We start from the raw sequence: 26,501 nt of genomic DNA, 5'->3' as shown, positions 1-26,501 counted from the left end.
GGGATCCAGGCCCAGGATTTCACCGAATATTTTGGTGAGCGCATCGACGAGGCCGGATGGAGGCACCTCTTCCGGAAGGCCCCGGACCCTAATATTATTCCGACGGCCTCTGTTGTCCAGGTCGTCGAGCTTGTTCTGCATCGTTGCCATGTCCGCTCCCTGCTGAGCGACCGTATCTCGAAGCTGGATAAGTCGGTCTTCGACTGTGTCCCTTTCCTCTTCCAAAGAGACGACTCTAGTGCCCAGGTGTTTAATGTCAGATTGCACCGACGAGATCTGGGCCTGAATGGAGTTCTGGAGTCGGCATTCGAGGGCTTGCATATCTTGTTTGGAAGGAAGGGAGCGGACATGAGTCAGAATTTCCCCTATCTCACCCCTCAATTGGGTCATTTGAGCCCGAAGGTCACCTGTTGTGGGGGAGGAAGCCATCGTAGCCGGGTCAGTACCCACAGCAGGTACAGGTGGAGAGGGATCAGCAACCGGCGGTACAGATAAGTAGGATCGGAGGTTCGACTGAGATGAGGTACTACGTGTAGACCGAGCGGATTTTCCCTGTTGATTTTTCTTGCCTCTGGCCATCAGAAGAGGGGGTGGAGAAGGACCATATCAGGAGGACAACACCATGTTCGCAGCAGGGCTGATGGCGGGGGGCACATTTCCCCCACTAGTAGAACAGCATAGCCAGTGGAGAGCGGCCGCACTCACATCCCGTCAGCGAGTCCGGGGCAGGAGCACATAAGCATGTAAATGAGGAGCAGTCCAGTTATAGTGAGGTGCGGATACAGTAGCAACAGGATGAGGTGGGGGCCCCAGCGTAGTACCCCGCGAGGGTATCCAGGCGTTGGGGGGTGCAGACACACAGAGGGGCAGCTGGGCACCACTGAGCCCCCACCAGACCACCAAGTGCAGGTGCCACTCGGAAGGCTGAGATCAAGCAGATAGCGGGGGGTGGCGGGAGCAGTGCCGACACCAAAGGGCCTTCCTGGGAGCGCTGAGTGTCTGCCGACCCAGCAAGGAGAGCAGTAGGGGGCGCACAGCACGACCAGGCAGCCTATGGGGAAAAGGGCCCAACCTGGCACAGTAAGTGTTAGCAGTTGCCCACGCTCATCCAGGACCCGGGCATGCAATGACTGGCAGCTGGCCGTGGAGCACACCAGCACAGTCTCCCCCCGCAGGCAGCCCACGGGACCCCCGCAGCAGCGCGCCAGACGACAGCCGCGTCTCCCGCTGATGAAGCCCTCACCTCAGAGCAGCTGGAGCCGAGCGGGCTGGTAGAGAGGAAGCCGAGGAGTCCGGGCGGCAGATCTCACAGCACCGCGGGACTCTGGCGGCCGGGCGGAAGGAGGTGGCAGGGGGGGGAGCCCGTCAGGCGTCCCGGCGGCTCCGGAGGGACAACAGGCGCGGAGGCCGCAGACGGAGCTCCAATCGTGGAGCACACTCACCCCGGCAGGCAGTTCCGGATCTCCGCTCCCCAGGTAACTCACAGGGGGTCCGGGCAGCTCCGCAGAAGAGGGCAGGGTCCGCCAACACTCGATTCCCGGCAGGGATGCACCTCCGGAAGGCCGGTCCGGGCCTTCACCGAACTCCAGGCCCCGGCTTCCGTCTGGGGGAAAGGCCGCAATCCGCAGGAGCGCTTAAAAGCGCTCCCCGACTCCGCGGGTCCCCCAGACACCAGCAGCCAGGCAGGAAAGGACACAGGGGGGTCTCTGGCAAACTTAGGGGGCATATAGGGGGGGTTAAACAACACTAAAAGGGCTATGCCTGCAGGAGCAGAGGAGAAGCACAACCACCCTCCACAGCAGCCAGGCCACACCCCCTATAATAATTTTTTATGTTTTTTTTTTCCCTGAATCCTTTTCTAATACACTGTCATGATTTCTACAACTAAATATAAAATAAAACGTAAAAGAGATTTTTGTAAATAAAATAAAGATATATACATAAATATATTTAGCATTTAACATATGTTATAAACATGTATGCCCCAACCCGGCAGACAGCTGTATTGTCTAACAGTTCCCAAGTAATTAAATGCAATTAAATACATGACATTCTCTGTGATTTCCAGCACTTTTATTAGTGCAGGTAAAACCGCAAGTAGGAGGCTTTTACACAGAAAGCCCTCAATTGTCTCCTAATCCGTCTCTAACCCTTGGCTGACATTTCCAGGAGATAAACCCCACAGAATAGCAGTCTGATTTAATAAATACACATAATTAATACCTTCATCCTTGTGGCAGTGTCATTATTTGCTCACATACTCAACAGGTAGTTGGCAAGAGAATAAAAAAGGGGGGAGTTACTTGAAATGGTTATAAAAGCATATCCAAGATGTGGGCTTATCTCTGTATTGTCCTTGCTATTTGAATGTCAGAGTAATTGGAACATAAGTAAACAGGAGAGAACTCAGACAACGGAACGCATATTTACTGAAACTACTCCGGACTCTCAGTCACCAGAGCAAGTCTGAACACTGGATGTGAGACGTCGCTGGTACTCAGGGTGTCAGTGAGAGTGTGACTGTGTGTCCTACAGAAATGATCAGACAATGCACTTCACAATAAACTTCAGCCTGTAAATATACACAAGCATCCATCTGTCTATAACTGTAACTCCTGTCATGGCAAGGGAGCTCTTGTATTTTAGGTTCCATAGTCTTTGTATCGGCCATTAAACCTAATCAGGAAGAACTCTGAACGGGTGGCACACTTGCCATTCCTCACTCAGCACTTTGCAGCATGTTAGCTCTGCCAGAAGATGACCATACACTGTCTTATAGCAATCATTTTACCAGGTATGAGATACCGGTTGTCGGGATCCCAACGTAGGAGGGGGTAAGTATTTTACAACCCCCCCATCACCTACCCCTAACCCTCTGGGGGTGGCAGCAAGGGCTACCCCCCCCCCCAGTGCCTAACCCTAAACCCCCTGCACCTAGGGGGTAATTCAAACCTGATCGCTGCATCGGTGCCTAGCGGCAGGATGGTGCGGAAAAAGCAATCGCAGGGGCGATCATAAGGTGATTGACAGGAAGAGGCCATTTGTGGGTGACAACTGACTGTCTTACAGGAGTGTCTGGAAAAACGCAGGCGGGATCTGACGTTTTCAGGGAGGGCGTCTGATGTCCGCTCCATCCCCGATCAGCAGTATCACATCGCAGCGGCAGAGTAAGTCCTGGGCTGAGTAGAAGCTGCATAAACTGATGTTTGTGGAGCTCTGCTCATGAAGCGAACGCACAATTGCACAGCATTTTCTCCCTCCCCCTGTAGGTGGCGACTATGTGATCGCAGAGCAGCAAAAAATGTAGCCCTATTACCCCCTCAATCCCAACCCCCCCTGGGCCCTAAGCCTAACAGTTACCACGATACATACCTTGGGATGTCATCTGTCTGTGTTCCGGCGCCAGTCCCCCAAGTGGTGGCGGGATTATGGCATCAGTCACATGATGGCTGGCATCCCATTTTAGCTCTCATTCCTTTTATAGTGAAATCCCGTGACAAAGAATTTCAGATTTTTTAAACTCACTTTGTTGTCCCGACGCACTTTAACCCTAATCTGGCCATGTATGCCTACATAGAATGACTCTACACACCCCTGTATGCCTCTCCGGTCATAAATAGTGATATGATCTGTATACTTGTCTTATTTGCTTGCCCTAATTTTCTGAGCATGTGCAGTGCAGAGAGATAAAGTGGAAAGAGAAAAATACTAACCAATTGGCTCCTGTCAGTTTTTCAAACACAGCCTGTACAATGACAGGAGCTGATTGGTTGGTACTTTATCTCTCTCCACTTTATTGCTGTCCAAGGTTTGATATATCTCCCCTAACATGTGTTACGCTAATGGACGTAACTTCAATTCTGCATCAGCCCCACATAACTCCACTCTCAGGCACTGCCTCAAAGGCACATTCTGCTTCTTGTAGACTTGATATAAGTATAAGTTTGTGGTTTGCTTTTGGAGTCAATGAAAAGCTGCAACTCACTTGTGTTACCCTTCTGAGAGGCTGTACCAATGTAATTAAAGTGGAAATCATGTCTCCTGCTTCAGCCCTAGAACCTGTATGGTTTCCCCTCTGCTCCTCACCACAGTCTTTGTGACTCATCCATGTGCTTAAATCACAACCATTCTTCTCTAATTAAAGTTCACTCCGCCAAGAATGCGTAATAATTAGGTTAGTGTGCAGTTTGTAGTCGGCGTATCAGCAGACTCTGCCACAGAGGTTGATTGAAACATACGGGGCTAATTCTCTGGTGACCCCACTCATCGGATACATGACTACAGAGGAGATATACAGCTCGCTTTGTTTGCCCACACACACAGTGCACTGGAAGCACACGCGCCATTGTGCTGCCCCGACTACTGACTACATACATCTGGTATATTATAGAGCTTTTCAGTTGTCACATACATTATACATGCTGCACATATTCATAAGTGTGTTTCATCTTTTACTATTTCCTCCTGTCCCTTTTCTTTGAGGTAACTGTTCCATACATTTATACAAACCATGAAACAAATGTTTAAGATGTACTGTAAAGATTGCATTTACATGGAATAGCTGAAACCTAACATTGCAGAATTATAGAGACAAATATTTGTTCTGCATGTTTACAAGAAAAGTATACAGGACAAAATCATCCATATTTTTTTTAGCTAGTTTTACCTATACAGTACATTGATATGCTACAGTATATACTGTATTTCTTTATCACATACCTGTTCATCTAACCTGTGCAGTGTCACTGAAGCTCAGATTTGCTCCAGTTAATGTCACATGGCTTTTATGATTACCACTGTGGCTTTTACATTTCTGTGCACAGCGATTTGAAATGTATTTTCACAGCTATTAATCTATAGATTTAGGGGGACATGTACTAAGCAGTGATAAAAGTGGAGAAGTGAGCCAGTGGAGAAGTTGCTCGTGATAACCAATCCGCTGCTCTGTATACTTTTATAGTATGCAAATGATAAATGTTCCGTCAATGCTGATTGGTTGCCAGGGGCAACTTCTCCACAGGCTCATTTCTCCACTTTTATCACTGCTTAGTACATCTCCCCCTTAATCGTGGTTCTCTCACACTTGCTGGCAATCTGACGCTGCTGGCGAGAAGTCCCTGCAATAAGCGCCTGTGCGTCCATCAGGCTCTTCCTAGACATGTCACTGACATTTGTCCGCTCTTCTTCCCCCAAGGCTGTTTGAATCTTGTGGCGTTTTTTTTCTAATGGACACTAACAGCGTGAAAGCGCGCACATTTAGGTGGTGATAGCATTTTTATCACCGCTTAGCTTTATTCTTTTTTGTATATGATCAATGTTTATTTGCAGTCACAAAATTGCACATACAATAGAAGCATTCTCCAACACAATTACGGTGTAAGTGCAACTTTCATCATATTCATCAATGAAAACAAAGACAGGACCAAGGTGCGATAAGTTTGTGGGGTGGAGGGAATTGGGGGAAAGTAAGGAACACAGTGGAGGTAAAAATCACGGGAGGTAGGAACGAAGATGGGTATGGAAAAAAGGTCAGATACAACTGGACCTGTTCCTTTTATGGATGTTTGTTCTGGAGCAAACTTACAATGGAAAAAGGGAGACATATGCCCACAACGGATCACTCAATGGGGCTAATGCAGCTTGGATTGCTTATGGGATCCAAAGTACAGTTTCCCGATAATTGGGAAATTGCGCATGCCAGCAGGCAGAATGGGTCCTACGATCATATTGCAGTATTGTGAACACCTATACCTGATTGATGGGCAGAGGCGCTCAAAGGAATAGACAATTGCGTGTCGCCCCATTTTATGGGAGTGGCGAGGCCAAGGACTGCGTCGCGTACGCTCGGTCACTATGTTCATCCCGGACTGCAATCACATTGCAGTATTGCTATGGCAAATGCAGGAAGGAGATTGTATGCACCTCCTGCTGCATTGTCATTGCTATGGATTGCATTTGCAAAATTGCTGCAAGCATCTTTGCAATTGTAAGCCATGCTGAATTAGTCCCAGTGTCTCTGATATCTCCTGCAATAGGCCGTTGTTGAATAACCCCCATCCCTAAATAACGCAGGAACTGTTGTTTTCACAGGACTTTAAGGTAAAAAGGGTCTGGATAAATAGGTCCCTTATTAGTCTTTCCATCATTGTATTTATAACTGAGTTCTATTTATTGTGTGTTCTGCAACAGTAAAGTTTTTTTTCTTTATAATCTTAATTTACAGATTTTCTGTGGTATTATACAATATGACTGGTCACCAATGCAGGGGCAGCGATGTACAGATAATCTTAGTGACTTCCTGGTAACTCTCTGTATACCTGTAACAGGACGTCTCGTACAAAGTATTGTCTGTGAAAGGTTGTGAATGCCAAGTCTAATTAGCATCCATGGTAATGATGTATATTTGACCCTCTCAGGCAGGGTGCTTAAAAGCTTATGGTAGCCCTATACTTCCCATATTTTATAGCTTCTAATAAGATTATAACCTGTTTCTGCAAGTTATAACCTGTACAGTTTTGCAAGTTGAAACCAAACTTAATTCATGGAAAGTTCTACAGTACTATCCTTAGGGTTACAGAGTACACTCTGAAAAGGCATGGAGCCCACTGCTAACAGGCAACTTTTATTACCTGTTTAAATAATTATACTTGCTTATATTCTCTATAGTGGGGTATAATAGCTATGCTATATAATGAATTATTATTGATACTAATTCCGGGCTTCTTTTACATTATTCTCTTTCTTTATAAAAATAAATGTCACTACCTCTAAACCTCTAAAAATAAATGTGTTAGTAATTAAAAAAAAACAAACAGCTATTATTCTGTAACCTTCTAACTGTTGTACCCTGTTAATGTTAAATACTAGAACAATGGTCACCAAACTGGGTGCCGTGGCACCTTGGGGTACCACAGGACACTTGCAGAGGAGCCACAGGTTGGTGGTCCAGGTCCAAATCAAATTATTGATGGTCAATGTGATAGGCAAAACCAGTGCCGGTGGCTGCTAATCATAAAATATGCGGAGAAACAGAAGTTCTCAATATGAAACTAATGTCCTAGGGGTGCCATGAAAAAAATGCTGATACTCTAGGGCGCCATGATTAAAGAAAATTTGGGAACCACTGTTCTAGAAATGTAATTTCAATGTTACAAACTGATGTTACGGTCATAGTTTCTAAATACTCCACAAGTACTTTCAGCATTCCAACACATTGACTCGGGTTATCTTGAGCTATAGCCATCCTAGAGTTGGAAAAATCTGACTGAGAAGTCATGTCCTATTTAATATAGCAGTTTCATTTGCGTTTATTATAAAATACGGTGCCTTATGAACAGTAAAACAGCTTCTAAGTCCTGAAGTAGAGAATTGAAGAATGACTTAGGGGTCTATTCATGAAGCAGTGAAAAGTGTGGAGAAGTGAGCCAGTGGAGAAGTTGCCCTTGGCAACCAATCAGCATTGAAGTAACATTTATAATTTGATTACTATAAAATAATACAGAGCAGCTGATTGGTTGCCATGGGAAACTTTTCCTCTAGCTCACTTCTTCACACTTTTTACTGCTTCATGAATAGATCCCTTAGTATGGTCTCACAAGTGCTTCTCCTATGCTGACATTAATGATTTATTTCTACTTGTCTCCCCAGGACACCACCACATCGGTCAGGATAGGTCTGATGATGGAGGAGATGATCTTCAACCTTGCTGATACTCATCTGTTCTTTAATGACTTGGAGGTAAGTGCTTGCCAACTCCTCACCTGCATCTGTTTGTAGTGGGAGGAGGGGATTTTGTAGCTCCTTGCTGAAGGCAAGGGATCGTTCTTTAATCATGATTGATTCATTGAAAATCCCAGTGTCCCAGTATCTTAAGATATCTGTCTTGCTCTCTCACGTCAGTATACTTATGTCACATGAAAAAGACTTTACAATGTTATTGATAAGTAGCATTTTTCTAGATACAATCCCCAAATACGCTTAGCAAGTGAATGGGGTAGCATGCATAACTCCAAGATTGGTGGCATGTACCTTTGTAGACAGTGAAGCGTTCAGCATTGCAAGATACTGTAGCTCGGCTTACATTAAGGTAGGGAGTTCACTGGTTATTTTTTTTTTCTTTATTTAATACTGACCTATTTGCTTAAACCAACATTTCAAGGAAGATGATTTTAGGCGGTGGGGTAATGTGTGGAAACTTGTCCAAAATGCTATTCTGATATTGGTCAGTCTATAATAACATGGATACGTACCAAACAGAACTATATAAGATGCAGGTTGTATGTTTGTATAGTATCAGCTGCACAATGCATCCAGGCAATTTGTGTAATTTGTTGTTGTTCATGTTTAAATATCTGGCCTGACGACCCTAGTGAGGAACACGATTATAAGGCTATATGTGTGAGTCATACATGACGCCTTGCGAGCGGGAGTGGGGGAAGTGAATTGCAGATGAGTAGAATCTAATTGTGGGAAATGAAGGTTAATGATTTGTGCAGGTGAAAAGTCTTAGCTGGACCATCTGTGCAGACATAGGGATTCACCAGGCAATGAACCTGATGTTTGTCCAGCACTAAGAAAACACTGCTAGTAAACCATATTTCCTGTATTTTTCATTTCCACCAGTTCTTCCCAATTTTTTGTAATTACATTGCTGAACTCAGAACCTTCCTTCCTTCTCAGTTTAACTGGAGGCCTGCCTCAGCCTTTCGTCATAAATTGCCCAGGATAAACATGTCTCCCCAGCAATTACTACACAGCATATGAAGGATATAATAGAAATAATCTGCAAAACGGATGTTTATGAGCCTCCTAATATACACCTGGGATAAACTAACAATATATCATGTATAAGGGCAGCATGCAGACTAAATGGACTTCTTTATATAATGCAAATAATAAATAAATGATCCCATTGTTGAATCCGTTAAAAAAAACAACTTTAAAATCACATCTGCAAGAAATCCAGATTAATACTAAACACAATGTGATTGTAATATACATTACCCAAATACAGTCCACAAGTAACATGCACGTGTAATGTTCTGCTGCCATGTGTTATTAGCCTGATCATCTATTGCATTACATACTTGCAGATGGTTTGCTCACTGCCACTAACTTACATCACAACCATTATCCAGAAAACAGTATTTTTATTTTTAATTTTCTTTAGAGATCTGTGAGAGGTACCCCATCCCCCACACACACAGAACTGAGGGCAAGAATACGTAGCAAAATATACTAAAATCTAGCATAAAACCATAGAGCACTAAGGACCCCATTTATCAAGCTTTGGAGAGTGATAAATAGCATGGTGATAAAATACCAGCCAATCAGCTCCTAACTGCCATGTTACAGGCTGTGTTTGAAAAATGTCAGTTAGGAGCTGATTGGTTGGTGCCTTATCACCGTGCAATTTATCACTCTCCAAGGCTTGATAAATCTAGGCCATAGCCTGTAATAGCTGAAGCCAAAACTCTTGTAAGTAGGGTTGATAGGTAAATGGCTCTTTTTAACAAAAGTTGTGAGTGTAGACCACCCGAGGGTTCACCACTCTGATAGGCAGGCACTAGAGGTGACCAGTTACTAATCTGGGACTGATTTGTTCCTGAAAGATCATGGTAGATGAATGGTTTAATTTACACCATTATTGTTGTTAGCTTTTATTTATGAGCAAAGAGTACGCAGCGCCATACAGGATAAACATAGCAAACATTTCACAGTAACTGTGTATTAGAGCGCTAGTACAATACAGAATGGCAGACCATAGCATGAGTACCAAATACTCATATCACACCACAGGCTGGTTAGGGGAAGGGCAGCATGCAGAAGCGAGCAGGAGCATACAGAAGCAAATTATGGGTGGGCATCAATTTAGAACCTAGTGGGAGTTTCTGCATACAGCACAAATACGAATTTCCACGTTTTGCGTATGTCCGTCCTATTCTGAGTTGGACAGAGCTCTGCTGCATCTGTCTTTCCGTGAAACTGGGCGTTTTGTGGGTGTGACAATGTAAGCGCACTACACTACCCTGTCATGTGGGAGTGCCATGGGAGTTTTATTGGAGTGTCGTGGGAGAGTGTCCAATGCTCCATGCAATTCTGAGTCATGTGTTTGGGGAAGGGAAGACCATTTCTGACGGATCTCTTGCACCTAGCATGATGATGGTTGCTGAAGACTGATTTACTACCTACTACATTATGCTAATGCGGATACTGGCTTTTGCATAAGGTAGTAGGTAGTAAATTAGTCTTCCACTGCTCCCTGCAAATACAGCAACTTTGCCTGCTACCCACAATCAGCCCTGGAGTGTGCTAAGGAAGAGTAAGAGGGAGGAGGGCCCTGCATGTAAAAGCTTACATACTAAAGGGGGAAGAGAACTTTATAATGTGATTTGTTATACAAAAACTAGCTGACCTTTACCAGGCTGGCCTTCCTCTGTTACTGGATAAAGACTAACACAATGCTACTATATACCATTTTACCAAGGACTTGTAGTTGATGCAACGTTCTACACAGTGCTCAGTCTTCTTTATTGCCCAGAAATGGACAAGTGACTTTTCCTATTTCCCATGTGTTTCAGTGGTCAGCAATTAATCAGACCATTGGTGGCCAGCCTTTAACAGGGGGCATCTGGGTGTTGATGTAATGATAGAGAGACCTAACCAAATTAGTAGTTAAACAAAGTACTACTGGTTCATGAATCAGAGTTTAAAACCGCTGTTGTGCAGTGTTCCAACCTCTTACCCCAGAATAATGGTAGCCCCTGTGTTAGGATACTCATACTCTTAAAAAAAAATTCCTTGACTGCTTGATGTCAATCTCTCCATCCACGGATTACATAGAGTCAACTTTCTCAGAATACACGAAAACAGCCGCAAGACATAGTGGTTAGTTGCTAAAACACTACATTTAATCAAGAGTTATTGTTTCAGAGATCTTTTATTTTGGGAATAATCACCAAAACCTTATTTGTGATTTGTTTTTAGTGTCCCAAATTCCGGATTAATTCCAGATAAAATAGTCTCTTCTAAGTCACTGACCATCTGATCACACAAATGCCAAATTACAAGCCAGCTCCTGGCAGTGTTTGCTGAGCAGTACACACACCAATCAAACTGTTTTGTTTCAGCGCAGTTGTCTGTTTATGTATTTACGCTGTTTTCTCTTGGACGGATTCCAGAAAGTCTCTTCGGGGTTGGACAATGTTATTATTTCACTGCCGGAAAGCGAAATGATAAAACCTCATTGTTTGTGTTTTCGTGATACTTTCTAGCGTTTGTGTTTGGCTATTTTTATTTTATTTTATTTATTTATTTATTTTGGGGGGGGGGGGGGGCTTTTAAATTGTGTTTCTTGGACATTAGAGGCTCACTTTGTTTATTTGTCAACTTTAGCTAGTCTGTGCCTAAAAAGACTTATTTTGTGACTTTTTGGCACTTGCTATTTCATCAAATAAACTTTACATCATTATGATCTTTCCCCTAGTTAATGTCTTAAAGCTCTTTCTTACTTTGCCAACATATAACCGAAAATCTTACCAACTAGACCTGTGAACTCTCAGGAATGCCTGAGGTCAGATTTAGTTGCTGTATACATCTGCCAAAGACGGCTCAGCTAGGAATGAATGGTTTAGGGGAGACTTTGGGATATTGGCTGGGGATTTTATCCGCGTGATGAAGAGCTCCATCGTGTGGTCTAACACTGTGCTGGACACTGAGAAACGCCTATGCACTAGTAGACCTAATTCTTTAAAGACATTGTCCAGACATCTGCCCTGCAGACGTGTTTGAGTGCCAAGTACCTGCATCATACAACTGGGAGAGTGTACACACAGATGTGTGGGCTGAGGCTGTAAAAACTTGTGGAAATAGGATTTCCAGCGGATTGAGGGATAGGGCCAATTAACAACAAGTGTGATGTAAATTAATTGCATATGATATCAGCCGGCCAGCATGTTCCTGTTATTTCTACAATAATGTTATAGGTGGGTGGAAAAAGAATTTTTTTTTTCAGAGTTCACGGACGGTGGTTTCTGTTCTGTAGCTAATGCACTGTGACTGTAGCAGCTTTCTTGTGTATGTGTGCTGTGTACAAACTATAATCTCAGTGGTCACGTGACTAGTGGAGGCAGCCATCTTGAAGCTATATGAAAATGAATGACTAGGCTGCCCATTAATTCACTTTATTATTATTATTATTATTATTATCCTTTATTTATATAGCACCACAAGGAATCCGCAGCACCCATTACACATTACATAATCAAATGAGCAAACAAGAAAACAGCACTTACAGTTCAAGACAATATAGGACAGGTATGGAAAACCCAGGGTTAGGTTCCATCAAAGGCAGTATGGAGTATAAGTTTAAGTAAGAAAAGGAAAGGCAAATGAGAAAAGAAGGCCCTGCTCTTGTGAGCTTAGCAAGATGGCAGCTTTCATTCATATTTTGAATCATATGTCCCAACAGCTGGGATTTTCAGAGTTCATAAAGGGCATTGGCTCCTAGAAAATGAGTGAGTCTAGATGTATTGGGAAGTGGTTTAGGCATGGTCTCTTGGTGAATTGACGTGTTATCTAGATGTATTGGAGCATGTTTGAGCATGGGTTCATTGCAGAACTGTGTTTTTTTTTAGATGGTTTATGTATGGTTTCATGTGAGATAGGATGCTTATCAGAATGCATCCGGTCATGACCTAATAATGTTAAATGTGGATATTGTCTAGATGGTTTGGGCTAGGCCTCATTGCCTAACATTGATAAGGGTGGCTTCTGACGTAATTTATACAAATCAGCAACATTAAATTTAAACTAACAAAAATATGGTCATCTGTATATGATCTAATGCCCATATATCTTATTTGTCATTTAGGAAAAAAGCCTACTTACAGCTTGTATCATAGCTTGTAATAAGAAAATCTGCACAGAAAACTCCTCTTACTGTACATGAACAGATACTAGCTATAGATATGTCACATTTAGGTGACATCACATGCAGTTATTATGGTACACTGCAGCATATGACACAGGACCCTCCAGCACAGAGTGAGTTAATCCTTGCAACATGTATCCACACTTAATATAATTGCAATGAAGACCTGACCAGTGGGGAGTTAACATTCTTTAAACAAACAGCTGTGAGCAGTGTAATTCAATAATGACCTGCGCATTCACGTTATTAAATTAGTCAGGTTCCCGGTCACTGCATTAGGTTATAGAGAACTCTGCAGGATAGAGAGGATTGTCTTTTGTATAAACCTGTGTTTTGCTGAATTTGGAACACTTCATAAGCTTCAAATTAAGTTTACTATCAGAAAATTATTTTTCCAGGTAAACAGATGAGTTAGGCGTCTATTTACTAAGCCTTGGATTGAGATAAAGTGGACGGAGATAAAGTACCAGCCAATCAGTTTCTAACTACCATGCCATAGGCTGTGTTTGAAAAATGACAGGAGCTGGTTGGTTGGAACTTATCTCCATCCACTTTATCTCCATCCAAGGCTTAGTAAATAGACCCCTAAGTCTGATAACTGAAGAAATAACCTGCTCCCCATAGTCTATGGGTATTTTGTATTTCTACATTTTCAGCAAAACATATGGACGTATTTCATTGAAGAAGTGCCACCTGGAGGCCACATTTGCCTGGTATATTTTACCAGGAACCAGTTGCTCATGGACTGTGTAGAACACTAATTCAAGACGATAATGAAAACGTCTCTGAGACAAACGAAATACTTCAGTTTGACAATATTTACTAACATATGCTATTTATAAATAATAGTGTTTCCTTGCTATGTGTTTGTTGTTCCGACACATCTTTCTCTTATTCATGAATAAACTGTGGGTAAAGAGAATGATATATAATACTTGGATATTGGCATACCCAAAGAAGGGTCACACTAGACTCTGAAAAAAATACAGCACCAAAAAAATCTCTTTAGATGAAAATAGAGAGAGCAAAAAAAAAAATGTTCCTGGCGTTTTTCTATCCACTAAACACATAATGTACCTACTTTGTGTATTACACAACGCTCACTACCTGCAGGAACAGCTTTACTCTGGGCTCTGTGCCAGTTCACAGAGACGTTTTAATTACTGGCTACCAAAACACTATTGTCTCCTGAAATTACCCTTATTGGCAAGAATTTACTCAGAGATCTGGCTGCCAGGAGCCCCCCAGAGTACACATATGTCACTAGGATTGATGGTCATCTTCCACAGTGTATTATTAAACAATTGCTTGTGTTTCTGAGTGACATAAGGAGGAAAAATGATCTACACATAACTCTAGTGCTGCCGTCTGTTGGATATGATAAACGGGTGGTCTTCAGTATGCCGCCAACCGGGATCCCGACGCTCAGCATACCGGCGTCGAGATGCCGACCGAGCACGCCGACACATATTCTCCCTCTTGGGGGTCCATGGCCCCCCTGGAGGGAGAATAAACAGCATGACTCGCGTAGCGCGCCACCGTGCCCGAAAGGGGCTCATTAGCACTCGTCCAGCTGTCAGTATGCCGGCGGTCGGGATCCTGGCGCCGGTATGCTGGCCCCCGGGATCCCAGTCGCCGGCCACTCATGCTACACCAATGATAAACCTATATACAATATAGATTAAGTTTTTTTTCCTATAATCTCAAACAGCTAGATTAATATGTCCAGTTCATCCTCTGGGCATTGGTTACACTCACCAACATTTTTTGTTTTGAAAACTATGGGAGAGATGTATCAAAGCTTGGAGAGATCCAAGTACCAACCAGCCAGCTCCGAACTGCCATGTTTCAGGCTGTGTTTGATAAATGACAGGCACTGATTGGTTGGTACTTACCTCTCTCCACTATGGGGTCTATTTACTAAGTCTTGGATGGAGATAAAGTGGACGGAGATAAAGTACCAGCCAACCAGCTCCTTACTTTCATGTCTCAGGCTGGATTTGAAAAATGACAGGAGTTGATTGGCTGGTACTCTATTCCCGTCCACTTTATCTCCATCCAAGGCTTAGTAAATAGACCCTATATCTCTCTCCAAGGCTTAATAAATCACCCCATTATTTTCCGCCACCTTGTGCCACATCACTCACTATGAATATTCTCAGTAAGGACTATACCACACCTTCCAATTGTCCCAATTTTGGCAGAAAGGCCTGGTTTTCAGGCACTGTCTAGTCACCCCACCCATGGGAACGCAGTGTCTTGCATTGGGGGGGGGGGGATCGATGCTGTGTGCATAGTATCTATTTACAGGAGAGAGAGAGACAGGCGGCATGGTCAGCAGCTCCCAGAGCATCGGGCATGCCCCCACAGTAATGAAAATCAGGGGCATGGCTCGTGATCCAGTTTTACCATGAGGCTATGCCTCCTAGCTGAGGAGCCACACCCCCTGCTTTTGGGTGTGCACCTTTGGCGTGCGCAGATGTCCCGGTTCCCTCTTCCAAGATGTTGGGAGGTATTATTATTATCCTTTATTTATATGGCGCCACAAGGTATCTGCAGCGCCCAATTACAGAGTACATAAACAAATAAGCAAAGCTTAAACAAATAAGCAAAGTACAGGGTATATAAACATAGTTGCATCAGCAGACAACACTGAAATAAGTATCAAATTGGCAGAAAACCAAGGCATTTGGTGCTGTTGAATTGAGTATGGTGTAGAAGATAGTTTAAGTAAGAGAAGGAAAAGCACATAAGGGAAGAGGACCCTGCTTTTGAGAGCTTACATTCTAAAGGGGAAGGGCAGAAAGAAAGGGGTGACACAGATGGGGTAGACAGTGAGCGTGGAACAGTGGGTTAGGAAGAGAGTTGGCTGGGCTTGGTGAACAAGTATGACTAAACACCTACATGTGAGGTTTATACTGTATGTTATACAAGCTATGTTATGTACTTGTATAAAGCATCATATATAGTTGTTTAGTCATCACTGAGAACAGTCATAATGAGCCATGTGGCACAAGTTTGATATTTACAAATATAAAATGGCAATAGACTAATAAATCTGAAGGTAGGGACAGTGGTATTTTCGTATTTAAGAAGAGAATTGTTTAGCCACTTGGCAGCCATTGTGCTTGAGTAAAGGGATAACAATTAGTTCTTAGCAGCTTTATGTGATCCGTTCTCAACAGTCATGGTTGGTTGATGCTTGCACGCACTTTACACTAAACTGACCAGTACGCTGATTACACCGCTGTATACGTGGGAAGAAAACCATTGACTGAAGTCACTTAATATCTATAGCGCAACTGAATTTGCTGTGCTATATAAGAAACTGTTAATAAATAAATAAATAAATAAATAAATAATATCTAGTCTAGAACTTTTAGATAGCTGCACAGTCAACTAAAAATGTGTGTCAAAGTTCTCGCTTTAGGGTTCCTCTAATTGTAATCTTTTTTTTTTCTTCTTCAGTATTTTATTTGATTATTATCCATTTATCAGTATTTGTTATTGTAGCAGAGCGGATATTTCAGCTCTAATGTGTAAGCATTGGCTTTACCAGACCAGAGTGGACCATGTGTTACATCCCCCCCAACGCTCCAGCCACACTGTACACATGAGAAGTGATTCTGTCCAACCACATCCAGCGCCGTGTTTAACTTGGTAACATGATAGGGCCAGCCGTGGGCTATGAGGTAGTGTCTCACCCAGTGTCATGGTATTCTATTAACCCGGATATGTGATAGCTAGTGTTGTCGCACATTAGTGTGTTCAACAATTGGAAAATGAGAAAAGCAGATTGCTGTCCACACAAATACCTTTCCCCTTACATAGTGCAGCCAGGAAATGTGCATGTGCCAGACCTGTATAAAGAACGCACTGATCCAATCAGCTGGCAGTTGTCTACCTGCCAGTCCCAGGGCCATATGTGTTTCAGGGATACCTAAAGTTCATTACAAAGGTCACTTTCAACAACCTGTTATTTAATAATCCTCTCTTTTGACGTATTTTATTTTATGAATTATGCCATTACGTTTTTATTTTGTCTTTGTAAAAATATTTTTTTTTGTACATACTTTATTTTGTATTAAAATGTAAAACTGTTATTTTGGTTTAAAGTGAACAATCTGGAACCCCCTAGAATCTTTCCAGACCCCCTTGGGAGGGCGGGAGCATGTATCACCACAAACCCAGTACAATTATTTCATCTAAACACAACTCCGCATCCATTGTTCCAAGTACATAAATATAAAATTATACCCGTTGCCAAACTGTAATATCTGCTTTATTTTCCTTTGTCACTATAATAACTGTTTTAGACAGTCCAATAGTGGGGGTAATTCCAAGTTGATCGCAACAGGAAATTTTTTAGCAGTTGGGCAAAACCATGTACACTGCAGGGGAGGCAGATGTAACATGTGCAGAGAGAGTTAGATTTGGGTGGGTTATTTTGTTTCTGTGCAGGGTAAATACTGGCTGCTTTATTTTTACACTGCAAATTAGATTGTAGATTGAACACACCCCACCCAAATCTAACTCTCTCTGCACATGTTATATCTGCCTCCCCTGCAGTGCACATGGTTTTGCGCAACTGCTAACAAAATTCCTGCTGCGATCAACTTGGAATTACCCCCTGTATGTGCTGAAATCGCTAGATTTCCCATATTGTGTTTGTATTCTGTTAATTAAGCTTTTTTGCTAAGACATTATACTAAATTATTATTATATTTTATACAAATATAAGCATATGACTTGTTGATGAATATTTTACCATTCTTTATAATGCTGGATTCTGGCAGATTTGAACTCAGCAGACGCAATCTGATCTGAATTGGGGTTATCCCATTGTCACGTGCGGGATATTTGTACAAGCTTTAACATATCAATTTTTGTTCAAACTTAACACGAGAAAGTTATTATTTTAAAAAGATGGATGTAATATCGAAGTGCCTAATTAGGCTTATCTTTTAGGTAGAAAACAATTATATAATACCATAATACCAAACACAATAAAAGGCAGTACACACGGGGAGAGATGTGTGCTGAGCAAGGGGGGGGGGGCACTCATTTCACCCGCCGGGTGAAATGAGCAATGTGCTAGATTGTGCCTACATGCAGGCTAATCTTGCACTGGCGATAGCGACGCGCTAGGCCGCGCATCGCTATCGCTGTGAGGCATACAAACGGAGAGATCCGTGTGTAACTTCTAAGCAATCTAGTCAGATTGCTTAGATTTCAAGCACAGATCTCTCCGTGTGTACCCCCCTTAACAAAAAATGTACTTGTCACACGCACATCCACCACCCTATGTAGAGGAAACTTCTATTTGATAATTTAGCTCAACACTTTGTACAGTATTGAAAGACTTTGGTATTTTTTATGAAAATAAATAAGAAAGAGCTATAATTTAACTTTTCAACCTATGTTGAGAAATCAAAAGATGCCAAGCTACAGACTTTGTTAACAGTGTCACAAATGGGATATTTTACTAAATTTCATCTAATGGCCATTGTACTAATAAATACATTGAATGTGAATAGTGAATGAAATTTAAGAATATCTTCCTTATATGGACACAATGCCGTATTAAGACCCCTCAGGGCCCTAGGATACTGACTCAGAGTCCCGTATTAATGCATATATAAACACATGCAGTATTCCAAGCCCCCTCATACAGACCCCCCCCCCAGCACTCCCAGACATGTACATTCTGTCCTCCCTCACACGCACACAGATCTCATCCCCCCTCTATACAAATATCCCTTCCTTGAGCTTGCAGATCTTGCACTGCTGTGAGAGAGAGTAGTGCCTCCAGACAGGAGGCGTGGTGTGGGTGGAGCAGGAACCAAAAGCGTAGTTCCATCCACAACATGCTCCTCCCCTGGATGCACAGTGAATAATGCTCCCTTGCTGTCGCCAACAGGGCAGCCGTATGTACGATACTAAGGTTAGGATATGTGCCGTCAACCTTGTTGTCAGCATATACTATGCCGCAGGCGATAGAGAGGAAGGCCCCAGGTGGCCTTGTGGATAACCCGGCCCTGTATGGACATAGAAATATAAGATGTGTGATCATATTTCTTTTTACTCTTTATTTAGGACAATTATTTTATTGACATGGTGATAATGTATAGTAATAGATATGTGATATATTTAATTTGCTGTCCTGCATTGTAGGAATGTGACCAGATACACATAGACGACGTCTCGTCAGATGACAATGGACAAGATTTGAGGTGAGAAAGTTGGGAATCTAATAGGACGTTACCATGAAACTCATCCTTATGCTTTATTATTTAAATTAACATCTACAAATAAATCATTTGCCAGAAAAAGGTCCCTAAAATAAATGACATATTCTGAACATGCAAATTCTTCACTCAACCAATTCATAGAAAAATGTACTGATTCATTTTCACATCGTATAAGAAACATTATGATGTCATTTGTTTAATTATATGTGGGGGTTTTTTCCATTTGAAATGCTGCAGTAATGATGGCCATTATATGGGAGGTGCCATTGGAACCCATTGTAAATCTCCGGTTATGTCTATCTCAGTGGTTCTCAAACTTTTTTGAATCACGGCGCCCTAGAGATTCAGAATTTTTTCACGGCACCCCTAGGCCAAATGTTTTTTACTGAGAAATTTAGAAAGTAATATTAAATTAAGTAAATTGTGTTTATATGTCATAACATAGGGCCAGCTGTGTGGTGAGGGACAAGCTTTGCTTCTGTTTGGCCACATATTTTATGACTGGCAGCCACCAGCACTGGTTTTGCCTATTATATTGACCATGAATAATTAGAATTGGTCTTGGACCACCAACCCAGGGCACCCCTGCAAGTGTCCCGAGGCACCTGTTATAACTGAGCAGTGACTGATAATAACGGTTGTAAACATGAAGTGCTATTTGCAGACTGAAACGTCAGAATGAATGACCTTTTCAAACGCAAACAATCGAGAGTGCTATTCATCAAGTGTACGAACCTGTTTGCTTAATGATCGCAATAGTTACACCTGTATGATAACCCTAGCTATTAATATGCTTAGTGACTCTCATTAATAATCATGTGTTTTCATTTTTCTTATTAGAAGTCAGAAAAGAGCAAGGTGTGATACCGGCATTGTTAGACACTTATTATAGTTCTAGATGGAGCTCAGAGAATATGTGTTCACTCTGTCTGGATTTTAATTGAACTAACACTCTCCTCCCATTTTTTCTCCCCAGCACATATAACTTTTCCGCAGATGGTTTCCACAGTTCAGCTGCTGGAGCAAATCTCTGTCTGGGATCAGGGGTCCATGGGGGAGTTGACTGGATGAGGAAATTAGCGTTTCGCTACCGAAGAGTGAAGGAGATGTACAGCACCTACAAAAACAATGTTGGAGGTGGGTTAAATATATAATTCATGTTAGAGGAGACTATTTTAAATATGGTGCATTTCCTTTCCATACCTTAGTTTCCATTTTAATTTTATAAGCTAACACTAACATAATGTAACGGTGGGTCTGATCTTTTTGTCTTCTGAGCCAATGCGTGAAAAGACCTGTATGAAGGCTAAATGTGGCCTTTATAGTCTGCCTGCAGCTTCCAGGAAAACCCCACAATGTGGCCACAAGTCCAGGATAAGATCAGACCGTGAGCAGCGCGAGTTGTAGTGCCGCCAAAATTCCATGTATTCATAATATCCCTGCCAAGCAGAAAACGCAAATCTATATATTTTGGAATACTATTATAATACACTCTGTCAATTATAAAGCTCATTAAAGTAAAGTGGCTGATGCCAACTAGAAAATACAGGACTGAACACTATTAATGTGTAGGAGACAATAATTGCCTGAATATTTTTTACAAATATACACTTGCATTGGAGTATAAGATATTGACATTACATAACAATAAAAAATATCATTGCCTGCTGGTCCATTTGTAAAATATTATATCACTGCCAGCTGTTGCATCACAGCATTAGTGATATATTATATCACTGCCCACTGTCGCAGCACAGCATTCGTTATAGATTATATCACTGTCAGCTGTTGCATCACAGCATTAGCGATATATTATATCACTGCCCACTGTCGCAGCACAGCATTCGTTATAGATTATATCACTGTCAGCTGTTGCAGCAAAGCATTAGTTATATATTATATCAAATCGCTGCTGGCTGTGGCAGCACAGCATTAGTGATATATTATATCACTGCCCACTGTCGCAGCACAGCATTCGTTATAGATTATATCGCTGTCAGCTGTTGCAGCAAAACATTAGTTATATATTATATCACGGCCAGCTGTTGCAGCACATTAGTTATATATTATAGCACTGCCAGCTGTTGCAGCACAACATTAGTTATATATTATATCAAATCACTGCCGGCTGTTGCAGCACAGCATTAGTGATATATTATATCACTGCCGTCTGTTGCAGCAAAATATTAGTTATAGATTATATCACTGCCAGCTGTTGCAGCACATTAGTTATATATTATATCACTGCCAGCTGTTGCAGCACGTTATATATTATATCACTGCCAGCTGTTGCAGCACATTAGTTATATATTATATCACTGCCAGCTGTTGCAGCACAACATTAGTTATATATTATAGCAAATGACTGCCGGCTGTTGCAGGACAGCATTAGTGATATATTATATCACTGCCATCTGTTGCAGCAAAGCATTAGTTATATATTATATCACTGCCAGCTGTTGCAGCACAACATTAGTTATATATTATTTCTCTATCGTCCTAAGTGGATGCTGGGGTTCCTGAAAGGACCATGGGGAATAGCGGCTCCGCAGGAGACAGGGCACAAAAAAGTAAAGCTTTACTAGGTCAGGTGGTGTGCACTGGCTCCTCCCCCTATGACCCTCCTCCAGACTCCAGTTAGATTTTGTGCCCGAACGAGAAGGGTGCAATCTAGGTGGCTCTCCTAAAGAGCTGCTTAGAGAAAGTTTAGTTTAGGTTTTTTTCTTTACAGTGAGTCCTGCTGGCAACAGGATCACTGCAACGTGGGACTTAGGGGGAAAGTAGTAAACTCACCTGCATGCAGAGTGGATTTGCTGCTTGGCTACTGGACACCATTAGCTCCAGAGGGATCGAACACAGGCCCAGCCGTGGAGTCCGGTCCCGGAGCCGCGCCGCCGACCCCCTTGCAGATGCTGAAGCGTGAAGAGGTCCGGAAACCGGCGGCTGAAGACTCCTCAGTCTTCATAAGGTAGCGCACAGCACTGCAGCTGTGCGCCATTTTCCTCTCAGCACACTTCACTGGGCAGTCACTGAGGGTGCAGAGCGCTGGGGGGGGGCGCTCTGAGAGGCAAATATAAACCTTATACAAGGCTAAAAATACCTCACATATAGCCCATAGGGGCTATATGGAGATATTTAACCCCTGCCTGACTGGAAAAATAGCGGGAGAAGAACCCGCCGAAAAAGGGGCGGGGCCTATCTCCTCAGCACACGGCGCCATTTTCTGTCACAGCTCCGCTGGTCAGAACGGCTCCCAGGTCTCTCCCCTGCACTGCACTACAGAAACAGGGTAAAACAGAGAGGGGGGGCACATTAATGGCTATATATATATATATTAAAGCAGCTATAAGGGAGCACTTAATATAAGGATATCCCTTGTATATATAGCGCTTTGTGGTGTGTGCTGGCAGACTCTCCCTCTGTCTCCCCAAAAGGGCTAGTGGGTCCTGTCTTCATTAGAGCATTCCCTGTGAGTTTGCGGTGTGTGTCGGTACGTGGTGTCGACATGTATGAGGACGATATTGGTGTGGAGGCGGAGCAATTGCCAAATATGCAGATGTCACCCCCCAGGGGGTCGACACCAGAATGGATGTCTTTATTTGTGGAATTACGTGATGGTTTATCTTCCCTTAAACAGTCAGTTGAGGACATGAGGCGGCCGGACAATCAATTAATGCCTGTCCAGGCGCCTCAAACACCGTCAGGGGCTGTAAAACGCCCTTTGCCTCAGTCGGTCGACACAGACCCAGACACGGGCACTGATTCCAGTGACGACGGTAGAAATTCAAACGTATTTTCCAGTAGGGCCACACGTTATATGATTTTGGCAATGAAGGAGACGTTACATTTAGCTGATACTACAGATACCGTAAAACAGGGTATTATGTATGGTGTGAAAAAACTACAAACAGTTTTTCCTGAATCAGAAGAATTAAATGACGTGTGTGATGAAGCGTGGGTTGCTCCTGATAAAAAGTTGATAATTTCAAAAAAGTTATTGGCATTATACCCTTTCCCGCCAGAGGTTAGGGCGCGCTGGGAAACACCCCCTAAGGTGGACAAGGCGCTCACACGCTTATCCAAACAAGTGGCGTTACCCTCTCCTGAGACGGCCGCACTTAAGGATCCATCAGATAGAAAGATGGAAGTTATTCAAAAGAATATATACACACATGCAGGTGTTATACTACGACCAGCTATAGCAACTGCCTGGATGTGCAGTGCTGGAGTAGTTTGGTCAGAATCCCTGATTGAAAATATTGATACCCTAGATAGGGACAATGTTTTACTGTCGTTAGAACAAATAAAGGATGCATTTATCTATATGCGTGATGCACAGAGGGATATTTGCACACTGGCATCTCGGGTGAGTGCTATGTCCATTTCAGCCAGAAGAGCCTTATGGACACGACAGTGGACAGGCGATGCGGATTCAAAACGTCACATGGAGGTTTTGCCGTATAAAGGGGAGGAGTTATTTGGAGTTGGTCTATCAGACTTGGTGGCCACGGCTACTGCCGGGAAATCCACTTTTTTACCTCAAGTCACTCCCCAACAGAGAAAGGCACCGACCTTTCAACCGCAGCCTTTTCGCTCCTACAAAAATAAGAGAGCAAAGGGCTTGTCGTACCTGCCACGAGGCAGAGGAAGAGGGAAGAGACACCAACAGGCAGCTCCTTCCCAGGAACAGAAGCCCTCCCCGGCTCCTGCAAAAACCTCAGCATGACGCTGGGGCCTCTCAAGCGGACTCGGGGACAGTGGGGGGCCGTCTCAAAAATTACAGCGCGCAGTGGGCTCACTCGCAGGTAGACCCCTGGATCCTGCAGATAATATCTCAGGGGTACAGGTTGGAATTAGAGACGGATCCTCCTCATCGTTTCCTGAAGTCTGCCTTACCAACCGTCTCTTCCGAAAGGGAGAGGGTGTTGGAAGCCATTCACAAGCTGTACGCTCAGCAGGTGATAGTCAAAGTACCCCTATTACAACAAGGAAAGGGGTATTATTCCACTCTATTTGTGGTACCGAAGCCGGATGGCTCGGTAAGGCCTATTCTAAATCTGAAGTCCTTGAACCTCTACATAAAAAAGTTCAAGTTCAAGATGGAGTCACTCAGAGCAGTGATAGCGAACCTGGAAGAAGGGGACTTTATGGTATCCTTGGACATCAAGGATGCGTATCTACACGTTCCGATTCACCCCGCACACCAGGGGTACCTCAGGTTCATTGTTCAAAACTGTCACTATCAGTTTCAGACGCTGCCGTTCGGATTGTCCACGGCGCCTCGGGTCTTTACCAAGGTAATGGCCGAGATGATGATTCTTCTTCGAAGAAAAGGCGTATTAGTTATCCCATACTTGGACGATCTCCTAATAAGGGCAAGGTCCAGAGAACAGCTGGAGACAGCTTTAGCACTATCTCAAGAGGTGCTAAGACAACACGGGTGGATTCTGAATATTCCAAAATCCCATTTAATCCCGACAACTCGTCTGCTGTTCCTAGGAATGATTCTGGACACGGTTCAGAAAAAGGTTTTCCTTCCAGAGGAAAAAGCCAAGGAGTTATCCGATCTGGTCAGGAACCTCCTAAAACCAGGAAAAGTGTCAGTACATCAATGCACAAGAGTCCTGGGAAAAATGGTGGCTTCTTACGAAGCAATTCCATTCGGCAGATTCCATGCAAGAATATTCCAAAGGGATCTGTTGGACAAATGGTCAGGGTCGCATCTGCAGATGCACCTGCGAATAACCCTGTCACCAAAGACAAGGGTGTCACTTCTGTGGTGGTTGCAGAAGGCTCACCTATTAGAAGGCCGCAGATTCGGCATTCAGGATTGGATCCTGGTGACCACGGACGCCAGCCTGAGAGGCTGGGGAGCAGTCACACAAGGAAGAAACTTCCAGGGAGTATGGACGAGTCTGGAAAAGTCTCTTCACATAAACATTCTGGAACTAAGAGCAATCTACAATGCTCTAAGCCAGGCGGAACTTCTCCTGCAAGGAAAGCCGGTGTTGATTCAGTCGGACAACATCACGGCGGTCGCCCATGTAAACAGGCAGGGCGGCACAAGAAGCAGGAGTGCAATGGCAGAAGCTGCCAAGATTCTTCGCTGGGCGGAGAATCACGTGATAGCACTGTCAGCAGTGTTCATCCCGGGCGTGGACAACTGGGAAGCAGACTTCCTCAGCAGACACGATCTTCATCCGGGAGAGTGGGGTCTACATCCAGAAGTCTTCAACATGTTAATAGACCGTTGGGAAAGACCAATTGTAGACATGATGGCGTCTCGCCTCAACAAGAAACTGGACAAATATTGCGCCAGGTCAAGAGATCCACAGGCAATAGCTGTGGACGCACTGGTAACTCCTTGGGTGTACCAGTCAGTGTATGTGTTTCCTCCTCTGCCGCTCATACCAAAGGTATTGAAGATCATACGGCAAAGAAGAGTAAGAACAATACTAGTGGTTCCGGATTGGCCGAGAAGGACTTGGTATCCGGAACTTCAAGAGATGCTCACGGACGAACCGTGGCCTCTACCTCTGAGAAGGGACCTGCTACAGCAGGGTCCCTGTCTTTTTCAAGACTTACCGCGGCTGCGTTTGACGGCATGGCGGTTGAACGCCAGATCCTAAAAGGGAAAGGCATTCCAGAAGAAGTCATTCCTACCTTGATTAAGGCACGGAAGGAAGTCACCGTGAAACATTATCACCGCATTTGGCGAAAATATGTAGCGTGGTGCGAGGATCGGAGGGTTCCGACGGAGGAATTCCAACTGGGTCGTTTCCTACATTTCCTGCAATCAGGATTATCTATGGGTCTCAAATTGGGATCCATTAAGGTTCAAATTTCGGCCCTGTCAATATTCTTCCAAAAAGAATTGGCCTCTGTCCCTGAGGTCCAGACTTTTGTCAAGGGAGTACTGCATATACAGCCTCCTGTGGTGCCTCCGGTGGCACCGTGGGATCTAAATGTAGTTTTAGATTTCCTCAAATCCCATTGGTTTGAACCATTGAAAAAGGTGGATTTGAAATATCTCACATTGAAAGTGACTATGTTACTAGCCCTGGCCTCTGCCAGGAGAGTATCTGAATTGGCGGCTTTATCTTATAAAAGTCCTTATCTAATCTTCCATTCGGATAGGGCAGAACTGCGGACTCGTCCGCATTTTCTCCCTAAAGTGGTATCAGCATTTCATCTGAACCAACCTATTGTGGTGCCTGCGGCCACTAGCGACTTGGAGGACTCCAAGTTGTTGGACGTTGTCAGAGCCTTAAAAATATACATTGCAAGGACGGCTGGAGTCAGAAAATCTGACTCGCTGT

At 43.5% G+C, this 26,501-nt stretch overlaps 1 protein-coding gene across 2 annotated transcripts in view; it reads left to right on the top strand.

Moving 5' to 3' along the window:
* EYA2 (EYA transcriptional coactivator and phosphatase 2) overlaps nt 1–26,501 on the top strand; it is a 207,042-nt gene that overhangs the window by 172,160 nt on the left and 8,381 nt on the right. For both annotated transcript variants that reach the window (XM_063958926.1, XM_063958925.1), the window contains 3 exons: nt 7,648–7,737; nt 19,106–19,164; nt 20,159–20,319. In XM_063958926.1, the coding sequence (XP_063814996.1) occupies nt 7,648–7,737; nt 19,106–19,164; nt 20,159–20,319 (310 nt within the window). The remainder of the gene's footprint in view (nt 1–7,647; nt 7,738–19,105; nt 19,165–20,158; nt 20,320–26,501) is intronic.

Source organism: Pseudophryne corroboree, chromosome 3 (genome assembly GCF_028390025.1).
Source record: "Pseudophryne corroboree isolate aPseCor3 chromosome 3, aPseCor3.hap2, whole genome shotgun sequence".
Taxonomy (NCBI): domain Eukaryota; kingdom Metazoa; phylum Chordata; class Amphibia; order Anura; family Myobatrachidae; genus Pseudophryne; species Pseudophryne corroboree.
The sequence above is the reverse complement of the archived record's forward strand: the minus strand, read 5'-3'. Positions and strand labels throughout refer to the sequence as shown.